The sequence below is a fragment of the Erigeron canadensis genome, chromosome 4 (genome assembly GCF_010389155.1).
Source record: "Erigeron canadensis isolate Cc75 chromosome 4, C_canadensis_v1, whole genome shotgun sequence".
Lineage (NCBI taxonomy): Eukaryota > Viridiplantae > Streptophyta > Magnoliopsida > Asterales > Asteraceae > Erigeron > Erigeron canadensis.
In genome coordinates this window covers 19728047-19744059 of record NC_057764.1, presented here as the reverse complement: position 1 = coordinate 19744059, position 16013 = coordinate 19728047, and the positions used below count along the sequence as shown (strand labels likewise).

The 16013-nt window shown below is 32.3% G+C and overlaps 1 protein-coding gene across 2 annotated transcripts; it reads right to left on the bottom strand.

The window, feature by feature from the left end:
* Positions 1-1596: 1596 nt before the first annotated feature.
* Positions 1597-6761, bottom strand: LOC122596671 (E3 ubiquitin-protein ligase AIRP2-like). Of its 2 annotated transcripts, none has more exons than XM_043769289.1 (5): positions 6616-6761; positions 5642-5792; positions 5471-5537; positions 4800-5034; positions 1597-2233 (listed from the first exon to the last, which is right to left on the bottom strand). In XM_043769289.1, the coding sequence occupies exons 1-5, from the start codon at positions 6693-6695 to the stop codon at positions 2023-2025; spliced, it is 744 nt and encodes a 247-aa protein (XP_043625224.1). In that variant the 5' UTR covers positions 6696-6761; the 3' UTR covers positions 1597-2022. The 2 variants fall into 2 exon arrangements, with proteins under 2 accessions (XP_043625224.1, XP_043625225.1); XM_043769290.1 differs by having other exon boundaries at positions 6611-6676.
* Positions 6762-16013: the final 9252 nt, after the last annotated feature.

Sequence of the window (16013 nt, the reverse complement as noted above, 5' to 3'; positions counted from 1 at the left end):
AATTTACATCCCATCGTTTGATGGAATCTCCATTCCTTGGGGGGATGGATGAAGGAATTTCATTCCTTCCATCACTTGAATTTACAAAAAATCAAAAACATTTCGTCAAATTCCAATCCTTCGAATTTCAATTCCTTTGAAAGATTCTATTATTTCCAAAAACATTATGTGAACCAAACGTGTCCTAATTAGGTTGGGATCCTATTGTTAACATCGAGACGTACATGATCAAGTTTTGATGCACTAACTCTGTTGATGCAACTTAAACCTTCGACTTTGACAATGGTTAGTTCCCTCTTGTAAAAACATGTGGGACAGATCATAGAGTATGGTTTCTGAATTTGTGATTTAACAAATATTATTAACGCCTTAGTTTTTTTTACTTAATAAATTTAATAGTTAAAGAACTTAATCATTTAGTAAAATTTAATGTTTTTTTTACTTAATAAACAAAAATAACCGTCAATTATATATATTTTACTTAATATATACAGACTTTCTTAATGCATTCAGTCACTTAATACACTCAACACACTAAAAAAATAACCCTAACTGTACATACAATAGAGACAAACATCACAATCATAAATTCAAGTTTAATTCTCACTTGGATGATATACGTCGTTCCCATTTTGCTCAGCTTCAAACAACATACGTCAACAATGTTACATAACATTATCAGATAGTTTTTCTTTTCTTTAACTTATTTTTTTGGCGCGGGTGATGATTGTGGTTTTGGTAGCAGCGATTTCAAGGAAAGAGACTATTAGACCGTTATATATTATATATATTATATATGTATTCAATGTTGTAGAACTTGAAGATCAGGATCAGATCGGTGAGGTAGGGAGACAGGAGATTTTAAAAAATCAGGAAGATATCGAATTGGAATAATAACTTATGGAAATATATGTAAGAAAAGTTTAAAAATATATTAAAAACTCATAAATCTTGAACTTTTGTATACCTTTTTTAAAAAATTGACAAATATAAATAGATATAAATATGAATATATGATTTATTCTGAGAATATAGATATTAAAAAAAAAAAAAAAAACTTTTGTTGACTGGCTCAATCCAACCCGATATTTGACCGATATTCCAAGATTTGACCCGATCCAACGATTTTTCCAAGGTTGACCAGCATTGACCCGAGATATTACCCGATCCTAGCATCTCGTCTCCTTCACTGGCCGATCCCAATCCGAGATCCGATATCTCGTCCGATACGGCCGAGATTTACAACACTGTATGTATTAGTTTAGAATGTCATAAGTTCGAGGTAGTCGAATGAAATGTCTAATAAAGACCAAAAGCCGCCTCCTGTCTCTTGTCCATGGGGAATTCGATTGTTGGCTTGGAATCACTATTTACCACCAGACCACACTCACGACCATACCTGGTCCGCAGTGAGCCAAAGCAATAAACCAAACCCCACCGTTGAAAAAAAACCATGAAAGTTACACAACTAATCAACCATTATCTTTACAATAAAACTCGAGCATGATCAGTAATCGGGTGCTGTGTTTGTAACCATACAAACTACCCAGTTTTTTAAGGTTCTCGAATCTCATAAATTTGGTCAGACAAAGCAAATTTACCAAAGAGAAATTACCAAACCATTTGTTAAGATTCCAATGAAGACATGTCCACCAAATCCATAACTCTAACAATTGCTTTATGAGCAAACCCTAAACCTATACATACATTTACTATTAGCATAGAGCAGCATTTGCATGCATAATCTCTCAGTGTAAGTACCCGGGAAATAGACATTTTACTATTCAAACATATACATATTTACTACATACAATTACGACAACTCTTTTATGTTGCAAGTAAACTATCTCAGCTTCAACCCCGTGCCCTCAACAAACTCAGGCCGGGTTCATCTAAACGACAACTGAAAACAAACCACTTCATTCCTATAATCCTGAACAGACCCAAGGGAGTCTCGAGTTTTCTGCGTAGGACCAAGGAGGTAGATATGTAAATTAGTACGAACGCAGGGGTTAAATGTGCTTACATCAAATGTGAATCGTAGGTGTCAAAATTCGAGTCAGGAATAACAAGAGGCAGCTTGTCTATATACATGAAGAATCGTTTTAGATTTTCTTTTGTTATTGTGGCCATGTCAACTGCCTCTTTATAATCAACATACACCCACAGCTCGCCTGAGTCGACTCGCTTTAGGCTGACTCGGCAAAACGGGCATGAAAGTGACCTTGTACGCCTGCCAAAAAGAATGGTGTCATGAGCAACTACGACATTAAGTGTCCGCTGTTACATGTTAATGCAACAAATTAGAAAAGGCCATAGAGCTTTTTATGTGTGGGTTAATTTGGGTCATGTTTTATCTCTTACGGGTTAAACAGGTAACATAAGACAATAGCTAGAGAAGAGTGGTTCAAACGGGTCAAGAGCTGCACCAAATATATTTTAATGCATAAAGCCTCCTCAAATAATTTCTATTCAAAAATAAAGATTCTTTTAATTTCGTAATGCTAGTTAACCCACCAACTTATTAATGAAAGAATATGCATGTTCTGGTAATTCAACTTGATCCCACCTATTAAACCATTGGAACAAGTTCCACCTGCTGCCCAATCCACCAAAAAAAACCTATTTTGCCACCTCTAATCCACCAAAAAATACCTATGCATATAGACTACTCACAGACACATAACAGTTATACACTGTTCTCAAAAAAAAATATAAAAATAAAAAAATTCCAGACATTAATCTCCAGTTACTGTGAAAAAGCAAAATGCTAGAAATGGCATATATTAGGTGCAGTCTTTTTTTAGTCAAAGGTAATAACTTAAGGCCTTGGAAATAGTTTCTAGGTGAAATGCTGAAGAGAGCCCAATAGCGCATGCATGATGACTTGATAAGTTGGTGATGCCTCATAATGCATTTTTTCACTCTAATTCATCAAACAGGATATTCTTTTAGTCAATGATTATTAACACACGAGCTGATATTCCTATGTTATCCAACTATCCAAGTACACAGGATTAAGAAAAAAGTAGGCTAAAACAAAAAACCACAACAGCAGAAAGCTGAGGCGGCTTGTCAATGAAGTAAAGAAAAACATCCAGAAGACAGACACCAATATGCTGCTAGCCAAGGAGTGTAATCTATTCATCAATAATGCTGGCAGGATGTTTTTAACTTTTAATCACTTCCTTGATAAACTAGGCTGTATGACTGCCTGACCTTCAATTATACTCTTTTAACCTCCTTGATACCGTTGGTAAATATGACTTTCAATGCTAACCTTGTGATATTTAAGTCTCACGATGCTCTATTTCCTGCTATTATAATATGATCATTCTCTTGCGGGGTGATTAAAAGGAGTTGTATATCTCTCTGAATAAACCTAGAATCTAGACACGACCAACTTATGATTTCATTACTTAACACACACATTCCACCATCAGTTAGCATAGCAGATATCCTATTGAGATATAAACAACCCCTACATAGCGAAGCTAAGGATTTCCATGCCCTGTAATATAAACTAGAGCATAGCAAGAATGTAATGGTGACAATTACATTTTGTGCATTATGCTTTCTCATTTGAGATGTTTTCTCTAGTGTAGCTATATAGCATCAGATAACATATAATGATCTAAATTTAAATGGTTATGTCGAGCAAATTCGAGCAAGTTTTAGAGTATCATACAGCTCCTATATATTTCACAACTTATTCCTAACAAATAACTACCAATAATGGTTACATGACCTGATTTAGAAATGCTGATGGTAATTTGATTTTGCTAACAGATTCAAGTAGGTAAGTGTCTTGAAATCCCATTCCGTTCACATTTCAAGTGAAAATTTCACATTCCCCTAACTTATGTTCAAGCATTTTTTAGTATAAACTTAAAATCCGAAATTACTGATTTTTCACTCAAAACAATAATCACAAGTAATCACCAAAAACTCCTCGGAGAATCATTGTTTATCTTCACAAACTTTGGTTTATAGATAACCATCTTTCATGGTTTTCAAACATTACTGCATCCCATCCTGGCCCTTGAAACAATAAGGAGCCTTGGTATATGCAGTTCTCCATGGTATCATACTTAAATTGAGTTGAAATGTGTTGTGTCTTGATCTGCCAACGAAACACCATGTCTCATATTGAGAAGCACTTGACGGTGGTTCTGTCGATATTTTAAACCATAATTTTCTTATCTTTTCTTGTTGGACATCATACAGCCCAAAGGGCAAGCATTCTAAATGGTACCAGGGTGGGAGCCTCTCAAAGTTTAGAGGGCAGGAAAAAATACTTTCGAGATCCTGTCCAAGTCTGAATAACATAGTAATAATGAATCACAAGTCCTCTGTGTCTTACGTAACGAGTCAAAAATAACTTTCCACCATTAGATATCATTATTTGGACAAATATTTGATTTGGGAGGGGTTCGCAAATGATCTTGGGGGCAGCAGTTGGTTCTTCACAACTACAATCACATAGCTGACATAATGCTTAGATGTATACAGCTACACTCCTACATTTTCTTGGCAAAAATTGTACTCAAATATCAATAACATCTTCATGTCAGATAATCAATAGCTTGTAAGCATTTATAATCATTTCTTGAGTTAGTTATATCACATCATTCAAATTACCTAGGCTTCCTATGTCTGCAAATATGAAGATACATAGAGTATTCATCTCAAATATTTCAATTCTTGCTAGCTTACACAGTATATATACAACCTATTTATCATCTTTCTAACACAATGAAGGGTTGAAAATTTCAAGTATTGAAGATAGAAAAGCATACCAGTCATTGTAGCAGTTTGAGCACATGGCATGATTACATTTGGGTAACACGAGCTTGCTATTCATCTCCATGCAGATACCACATTCTTCTTCTCGTTCAATGTCAACATCAGAATAACGATTGTAATCATCATCTTCTCTTTTTCTATACCTTTCCATGCATACCTTCTTTTGCTTTCTCTCTTCTGAATCCGTCACACCACTTTCAAGTTGCATCAAAGATGGATATATGACACCTATCCATCACATTGTCCTTCATATTAGCTCCTTGAAACAATAATATAGATATACATAAAGTATCCATATTGTATTGATAATTCCTGCTTATGGCCTCTGAGATCAACTAATTATTGAATTAGGCATTCCAAGAAATAAATAGTGGATTCTAATCGACCTTTTCTTACTAGGAGATACTGTTTCCAATCCTCTATGCATAATTGTAATATTGGAACTGTTTATTCATTATTGTAGTTGGATTACAACAATAGAACTTTAATTCTCAGCTCTCATATGTACTCATAATCTAATAACAATTTGTCGATATAGCTAGATGAAATATTTGTGCATGCACTTAACTCCATTTAGCACTTTTTAGAACAATGAAAGAATGATTGGTAATACAAGTTAGTAGAACTAGCGTAAGAGTAAAAGCATAGACCATTTGGATCCTACCATAAAATTCCCTTATGCTTGCCTTCCTTTCATGAGTAGACATGGTGGTGGTACCATCCGCATAAACCTGCAATAAGCGTGTGAAAGTCGGAAAGACGGAAACTTTATCATTGGATATGATGTCTCATACACAGAAACAAATATACTTGATCAAGTATGACTTTTTTTTACCTGAAAAATCAAGACCCTCAAGAGTCCAAGAGCACCAGCAAGGTGGCAGTCTGACCACTGAACAAAGAAAAGGAAAAATTGTGCAGCCGGACTATATGACATTCTCATCTGCACGCACGCACCATCATACTCCCTTGGAAAATCAGATGCCCTGCACATCATACATAAAATTAAGAATCAAAACGCCAAATACATCAACCAAAATAGCAACAACTATAATGTAAAAAAAAAATATTGCAAGAAACTTAGTTATTAATCTTGCATAGTAGCATACAAGACCGAAAAAGTTAAACTTCACTCTCATGAGAATTAGTTTTTTCTCATATTCATTCCTTTCTTTAATCAGAGTGACCAACTCTGGGTCACAGTGAACCGCTTTAAATAAGCCTCATTCATTACCAAGAACACAATGTATATATACACAAAAAAATTATACAGTTACAAATCTAGTTTACTCTACATATTCTCAAACGGACCACCAAGGTGGCCTAGCGGTCAGACGAACTGACGTCCACTTAATCCCAATAGGTCAGCTAAAAAACTCACTAGGTAAACATCTTGGGGATCGCCATGGAAAGGGTTCGGAAACGCTCAAGGGGATAACCCTCAGATGGACTAGGAATCAATGTCAAACAATAGTACAATACATATATTAATCACGGTATTTTTTTAATAACTCCTATACACTCTATATAATGTTAATGAAAGTGGGTCTAATAATATATATTTTTAAATGGGCTACCTTTATCCCATACAGAAGCAACCACTATAGTGTCAAACGACCACAAAAAAAAAAACCCATAAATCTATGTGAAAAAATTCCAAATTGCATAAAAAGATCACAAACCCAGAAATTAAATACAATATCTATGAAAAAACACCATGAATTTCATACAAAATAACCAAAAAGATCAAAACTTTAAACATACCCACACAAAAAAAAAAATTTGAAAAATAAAAAGAGAAAACCTTACAGAGTATTAGCATGCTGAATATCTGCTTCAAGAACTTTGAGTGAATCTTTAAATGATTTTGTCATTGATCCCGCATACATCTCCCTTTTAAATATATATATGTATATTTTTTTCAAAAGGAAAGAAATTACATATATTCACACACCATTTACTTTATTTTCTGATTTTGATATATAAAAAAAATTATATTATTAGATATAATTCTCTCTCTAAAAACCCTAGAAGAAATTGTTGTGTAATTTCTCTAGGAAGAAAGAGTGGTAACTTCTTTTGTTTTTATGGAGACAACTGAAACAAGGAGAGAAGAAGAACTGTGTCACTGTCAAGCTGACACGTGGCCTAGAAGCTGGTGGAACTTTAATCCTTCTTTTTATTTATATTTAAATTAAATTTAAAGATTTGTTTTATATTTTATTTATTTTATCCAGTATTATTTATATTTTATTATATTTGGAACGAAATGCATTTTTGGTCCGTATGTTATCATACCATTTGTAATCTTGGTCCAAACACTTGCAAAGTGGCGATTTTGGAGTCACCAATGGAAAAGTTTCGCAAATTTGGTCCATTTTTAACTTTCTGTCCATAAGTCTCCGTTATTCGACCCACGTGCGTGTCACGTGTGGGGTAGATTCATCCATTTAATTATTCTTTATCGTGCAATTGCATTTTGAGGGGTTATTATTATACTTTATCTTTTGTTTATAGTTTAATTCTTCATATTCTTTCAAAACCTCAAAACCCAAAAAAAAAATCAATGGTCAGCACCACCGCTGGATCTGTTTGACCCACACCTCCGACTTTAAATCCGGGTTTCGAAATCCGTACTACTATACACAAGACGGAATCATATACATAAGATCTGGTCGGTCTTCATCGTCAATGGTCTTCTTGGTAGGTCTTTGTTCGGTATTCTTGGCTGGATTTTCATAGCGGATTTAGAAAATCGCCGAATCCCCTCGCTGAATCATGAAGGTTTCAGGCCCACTTTATTACACCGCTCATCCACCACCACCGATATGGCACCTTCGTTAGTTGTGGTTAAACAATAGAAAGTTACATTAACTTTGCCATGGATTATAGTAACTTTTGCCATGAATATTAGTATTTGTAAATTTTTTTTTTTTATATCATTATTGTTATTATCAACAAGTGTATGTATTTGTCAGATAAAATGTTAAGGATCTTGATTTTATGATTTTGATTTAATGTGTTTATATGTAGAGAACAAATTGAAAAAGTGTTAGATGATGATGGTGATGGTTGGCTGGTATATTTTGATAAAGATTATGATTGAATCCGACAAAGTGGGGTGATGATGTGTTTGTGGGTAGTAAAAGACGAAATCACCCCCTCGTGATTGGCACATATGGGTACTAACGGTGAAAAATAAACGGAATGTTAGCTTTGGACCAAAATTGCCTTTCACTTGTGGCACCAGAATCGTCACTTTGCAAATGTTTGGACAAATTGTAAATATTGTAATAACATAAGGACCAAAAATGCATTTCATTCTTATATTTATGAGAATAAGATAGGATGTACGTATATATGAGTATTATGGTTGTAATAAGCACTAATAAAATAATTATATTATAATTATTGTAGTTAAAGAAAGAATTAAAGTTAGCTTAAAAAGAATCAATTAGACTAAATAAAATTATCTCTCACCATTTCGAGGAATATTGGTTTATCGTTTTGACTTTACTTTTCATTTGTTTATGTTTATGTAGTATATTGAATTGCATAAATGGTCCCTTAGGAAAATCCAGTGGGTCTCTTTTTGATTTTACAACATGAAATATAGTGTTGAAATTATAATATTTACTAGGGTGTAGTATTTAGAATGTAAGTGATTTTTACACTTTTATTTAAGGATCAAAATTTACAAATTATAAGAATCAATACGGAGCGCGATAATTTATATCTTTTATATATATTTTAGATATTTTATATTTTAGATGATTTATTTGATCTTTTTCATACATTCGATACTTGATTGCATGAATTGGTGTAGCTAGGTGCATCTAATAAGAAAACTTTTGTAAATGACATGAAAACATCTACTTAAGAAAACAATACAAAAAGCATAAGATAGGTTAAGGGTTAAACTAATTGAAAAGTACAAATTAATACTTTATGGGAGCTGATTTACTCAAAGAATAATTTATTATGGTTAAGGAATAAATTATCAAATGACTTATATCCCCTTAATCTAAGATTTACTAAAACCCCTTTCATTTACAAACTTTGAATCTGGATTCATATATATATTGCTTTGTCCATGAACTAAATATTTCAACCCCTTCATAAACTTTTTAAGATTTACATTGTCGACAGTATCATCCGTTCATAGCCGATTAAACAATATTATTCTAACCATTGGAAGTAACAAGTCATGAAGATTTCATATAATGATTTATTGTTCACGTTATTTTACATTTGTCTTACCGCTGAATTTTTATTTGTATTTTCTAATTTCTACAAATTTTACATATTAAATGTTGTTCTTTTATGAATGACTTTATTTACATTGTTGTTATATGAATGATTTATACTGTATATTTATTTTATTTGCTAGAATGAATATAACACAATTTATATGTTTTTTATTTTGTCGATAATACATGGCTACATGCATTATTCTAACATATTGTAAATTCTTTTTTCAAAGAAGATTTTGTTTGTTATTTGAACAGATAAGTTCACCAGAGTCATAAAATTTAACATTTTATTATGTTATTCATTTATTTTTATTATTTGATATCATCTCAAAGGTGAATTATTGTGTTATGTATATGAAAAACGAGCATAGTACCCGTGCAACGCGGCGGTATTACGACGGTGCGATGGAGACGACGGATGATGATGGTAGCAGCGTCGAATAGTGTATGTAATTGATGTAAAGGTATTTTATTTAAATGAGAATAATGGAGATATTTTATATTATAATGTAAGAGACTAATGGTGTAATTTAATATTAAGAGTTGAAAGTGATTTAATTCATTAAGGGTAAATTGGTCAATTCACACTTTACATGAACGATATGTGATTTGGCAAGGGTGAAGACGAATATTTATATTAAATAAGAAAAGCAAGAGGAATGCTACCGCATTGAAGTTTCACGCCTATGTAATTCCAAGAGAATTTAAAAGTTTAGTGCGCTGTAATGTTCCACATGCCAAAAATTTAGGGTTAGAATGTGACGCGTTACCTATCAAAGTCCTAAGAAGTCAAACAAAAATTAACTAATGCGACATATTAGCGCAAAAGGTGCCACATTAGTCAGTCGTTCAAAATATCTATAAATAAAAAACCCAGCACGCCAATAATACATCGCTCATCAATTGAACTTAATAACCCGCTCAAAATTATTCGTCCATAGTCGCCTTAAACCCAACTAAAACACCATTTAATCCTTAATAATCAATCATTTCATATATCAAATAAACATAATTTCAAACCCTCATTTTCTTAGATTACTTCCTAAGGTTTAAAATAAGAGATCTTTCAAGGAGAAGCATAACGGTTTTATTTTTCTTTTACTAATACTAAACGAATACCCGCGCAATGCGGCGGTGTAGGCGGCATCGTGTCGGTGATGCCGGTGGCGACTTATAGTGGCAACAACAACAAATAAGATAGATAATTGATGTAAAATAATTGATGTGATTTAAGATGTTAATGAAGGTAATTAATTAGTAGATAAAAGATGTATGTTATAAATGTTTTAAGAGATTAAGAGATTCCAAAAATAGAATCCGTAGTTTGTATTATAAAGGAGTATAGATATAAACGATGTTACCTTTTTACCTTTATGTTGTGCTTTTAAGCCCTATTACGGGCTTTTAAACATAAAAGTAAAAAAGTTGATAATTCCTTAATATAGTCAATAATATATGAATGTATGAGTGTGATTAACATTTGTCTATTAACATATAGTAACATTTGGTAATGAGAACATAAATATGTTTATAGTTTGGTAAATCAACAGATAAAATTGATAATCGGTTATCATTATGTCAAGATCTAAGTGTACTTAATTGTTATCATCCATAATAAATTTTTGCCACTAATAGTTATAATCTTCCAATGATCATGTACAAAAGTCACATTGACATTCCTTTGAATGAATGTAGGTTTTACACTAAACATAACATCAAACATAAACGAGACATTTCTAATGTTCTTTAATTATACTAGCACGGTGTCCGTGCGTTGCGGCGATTTTACGGTGATCACATACAAAACATGAAAGAAAAACAAAACAAAAAAGACACCGGTGGGGATTTGATTCCAGCTCCGGCGGCATCAGTAAAAAAATAAAGAAAGATACCGGTGGGTTTTTTGTTTGTGTGGATATGTATTTCTAGGATGTGTGGGTTTTTTTTTGTGTGAAAGGGTAAGTTTGAAACTTTAGAAATAAAGTGGGGGTATTTTGGGAACAAAAATTATGCTGAATTTCTTAAACTCAATCCTCTTTATAAGGGATTATAGATTATAGATAATTGATCTTAGGCAAACACAAACGTTAACGAGCAAATTGTTTAAAGTTCACAAACGTAAATAAACAAATGATAGTTATGTTTACATCCGTTATTTATTTAAAGCGAAAAACAAAAAATTGTGTTTATGTTTGTATCTTTATATAGGTATTTGTTCATTTGAGTCTTGAATTTTCCTTGGAAACTAGGGGACAAATCTTGGCCATTGGATTATCCCCTCAAAAATAAATCCCAACCCTTTATATCCCTCCCCTTCCCTTCGTCTCCTTCTCCTACCAAACACACACACACACACATAGCGATACAACCAGGGGACTTTGTCTCTCTCCCCCGCTTTTCCGGCGAAGGGATCTTGAACCACCGCCATCTCCACCTTTATCTCTGACCGGCGATACAACCACTACCTCATCCTCCTTCTTCTCCGGCGATACAACTTCGCCGGAAAACTTCAAACGCCGATAAAACCTTCGTTCCTTCGAATTAGAACATCACACTTACACACCAAAACACTCACAATCACACCGCGAACAAACTCTTACCAGAAATGAATCCGATCTATACTCGCCGAAAAACATGAAATAATCACCGGTAAAAATTAAAAACACTATAGCTTTGTTGTTTCTTCGAATTAATGCATGAAACTTGTATCAAATCACTCAAAAACACATTCCGCACAAACCCTAGCCAATAAACACTGTTTTCGAGCTCGCCGGAAAAATCACAATGTCGCCGGAATTTGTAAATCCAAAAATTGAAAAGATGATTATGTTCAGAATTTGTCCGCGAACAAAATCTCGTGATTTTTAGCTTGATTTGATGAAAAACAAAGACGAATTTGAAGAGAAGATGAACAAAAACTTTGATGTTTTTAGTTTTCTAATTGTTTTAAATTAAATTAAATGAAAAATTGTCTGGGATTGTGCAAATAAAACTCATGCAATAGTTGCAGAAATGATTACCCATCGAATGCATTGAAGACCTGTCATCAGTGATTATCCTGCCTTTGATTTTGCTTTCTGTTGATGCTTTGTTTAGCTTAACCAATCAAATATGATTGGATAATGTTGCCGGAGTAACCAATCAAGCTTGATTGGCTTGACCAATCAAATATGATTGGACAATGTCGCCGGAGTAACCAATCAAGTTTGATTGACTTGACCAAATCAAATATGATTGGACAATGTCGCCGGAGTAATTCACTGGAGTAATTCGCCGGAGTAACCAATCAAGCTTGATTAATCAAATATGATTGGACAATGTCGCCGGAGTAATTCACCGGAGTAATTAATCATGTTTGATTGGATTTTGATGATTGTTTGATCCAAGGGCTTAGATTAGTCGCTTGGTTTCCACTATTTTTAAAGGATCTAAGTGAATATAACCCTCTTTATATATACTAAAAGACAACTGACGTAATAGCTTATTAACCAATCATAACTCTCAATTTTATCAAATTGAAAATTGATGATGTCATTATTAATTTAATTATAAATTATAAATCCTAATAATGATTATCCAAATATATTAATATATTATATTTATATTAATGTTTGTAGAAAAAATCTCACAAATTTACACCTTTTTGTTTTCCATTAATAATTTACATTTTTTTCCCTCACTAAATACTTAATTTATAATTATTTTAATCTACACTTTTTTGTTTTTAATAACAAATTTACACTTTTTAACCATTAATTCCAATATAACAGATAATTAATAATAACTGAAATATATCCAATAGAATTTTTTTAACTAATATATAATCAATAGATTAATAACTATTATATATCTTACTTATACGTTCTATCATATAAATATAAAATTAATTACTAAAAAATAAATAAAATCTATCGTAAATATATTTTTAAAAGTAGTTGTACTTTTATCCTTTTTTTGAAGTATTGGTAGATGAATAGGTAATCCACTTCCATTAATATATTATTCATAACATGTATTTATCTTAAAAATTGACTATAAATTTATTTATTAACAGGGCAAAAAAATATACCACTCAATCCATTATTTATTAATTCCGAACTTTGAACATCTACTTGAAGAATGAGTATTCCGATTAATCTCAAACTTTCAAGTAAAATCTACCGACTCAATATTTCTGCTAGCTAAACATGCATATAAGCTCAACTTTTTTTGGATGAAACATCTATCTTTATTTTTAATTACGTTCTTAACGTATTTCAAGATTATTTTTTGGCTATTTTTCTTTTGAGTTAATAAGAATTTTTAGCTTGCATATAATTAAACTTTGATAATAATTCAATCTTTATAACAATATAAACCCGTATATTTGACACGTGTCTAAAATCTAGTATCTAATTAACGAATGAATATAAACATTTTGTCTGTTTATAATTCCACTTGTTAATAAGGAACAAATAATAACTTTCTGCAATATTTAGCATATTATTACACTTTTCCTAAATATTAGGGTTAAGAATCTGAGAATGTATGTAACTTGTTTTTTTTTTTTCCTATTGTATGTAAACATAAAAATTTCTGAACGTTTGATGGAAGTATACCTGATAAATTGAATCAATCGAGTAATTACCGGTTAGATCTAAGTTTTAGCCGGTCATCACTTCATATATCTTATTTTTCTTAAGAAAAAAACATAATATCATCATCTATATCAACCATCATCATATCTCCATGCTTCTAAAAGATGAATGGTAGTTTACATTAACAAAACCAATGTCACCACTTCCAATCTCATAACCCAAAAGCCATCTTCAAAGTCATCATCTTTTTTTTTTTTTATCTTTTGGATCCAACTTAAAAAACCCATTAAAAAACAACACCACTGGATCAAACTCCTGTACACAGATCCGACCACCGCCTTCTCCGATCAACTTTTCGGTGGTCATTTACTCGCTATATTAATCTGTATTTATATGGATAACTATCTATACCTCGTTACCACCAACAATCCATAAGAATCTAACCAAGTCGTAAACCAATGGAGGTGGCCAGATTCGATGGCCGGCAAAAACCCACGCTGGGAATAAGCCCACGCCATAGCCGCCGCCAATCAACCGCCATTAGAGTTTGATTATGACTTAGATCGAGATCTCAATTTTGGTTTCATGTAGTCCTCCACAGCAGCCACCATCCACAATCAGTACTAATACTGTTCGAGATGTGAATTGTATAGCAAATAATGATGGGATTTATAGTATTTCTGGAAAGCTTGCTATAGTTTAGTTCCTAATTGAAGTTATTAATAAAACATACTCCCTACTGCTAAAGTAAATTCAGAGTTCTTGGCATAATGAAATTGAAGAAGCTAGTTCAAAGTTTTAGCGGTTAGCCTAATACCGATTTTGAAGTGTGGGTCTTATCTTAATTTTATATTTGCTGTTACTAATTTATATAATTTTTGTGTATGTATTTAATGATTTAAATATATGTAGATACAGATTTAGATATATACAACATAAAGAGATCTATATATATCTAAAAGTTCTATGATAGTGGTGGAAAAATTAGTGCACTCTTGACGCTTTATTGTTGTGTAGTTAATAGGGTTAATTACTTTTCTTTACAATTATGAATATGTATTTGATGTTATGTTTAATGCATTCTGTATTTTGTTCATTCATATCGAAAATGATACGGTTTATTTAGCACTAATTACATTAAATTAGTGGAAGAGTTTTTTTTCTTTTTTTTTTTTTTAAATTAGGAGAACTTTTGGTTTTCTCATTTAAGTAGTGGCAGGTTATTTGATATAGGGGAGACGATTAAGAAGGCTAAAGAAATACATAAATCTTCATTCACCACTTTTACCCAATTATGAACCTACTTTTCTTTTATTTCCTTTTCCTTTTTGTATTTCTAATACTTCCTCTTAATTTTATCTTTCAAAAGTCATGTTGTTGTTGTTGTTTGTAGGGATTAATAACATTTCGCAGTATGAGTAGTGATCATGTCATTAGAAACACCCACTTTTCAATATTTACAACTTCATTCACAGGTTAATTCAAGTTTCTCTCTTTTGACATGTTTTTTTTCTTCTCAATACTGGTTTGACACTAGAAATAAAGGAAGTTATGCAAAACATAACCTTTTGTTTGTTTAGTTTCATCTGTCCGAATTATGACAATATATTGTTCATGATACACATAGGGTCTTTGTTTAGATACAAAAGTGGCTAAAGAAGAAGGTGGTGATGATGTGAAAAAATTGGCTGACATGATTTGCAAGAAGAGTTTGTGTTAGACCGCAACTCAAAGCAAGGAAGGTATGGATATCATGACCCTTTTTTCTTCTCTGATTTTGGTTTTAGTTTGCAGTACAAGTAGTTGCGTGTTTGTTGTTATGTTTCAAAGGGATGGCTATATGTGAACAAGGTAATCATCTCTCATTTTCATGTGGTTTACAATAAAATTACAAACGCATATAACCTTTGTCAATCATCATTAAAATAATATTTTATAGTATAATATTTGATCAATGATAAACAAATCCAAGGCTGGCGGTTGATGTTTCTTGATGTTAATTTTTGTAGCTTTACATGATCATGATAAAGAAATCGAGGTATTCAATCCAGAGCTTTTCATTCTTAGCCTTTAACTACCTTGGTGTGTAAACTATATGGCCCGTATTGTGCGCATGTTTGTTGTGGACTTTGGACCAGATTTAGAGAATGCTACGACTACAACAATTGCAAAGAAGGCTTGAAGTGTCTATGATTGACGGACAATCTACTTTTGGTCTCCAGCCTTTATTATAATTCACGAAAGTTTTTTATTTTTCCCATAGTGTTTTCTCTGTTGCGAGATACACTATCTTATTGCCAGTGTGTCTTGAAAACACAATCGTTTTTTTTTTGGTTTAGTTGTGTTTGATTTTCCTTCTTTTTGTTGCAAACAAAGA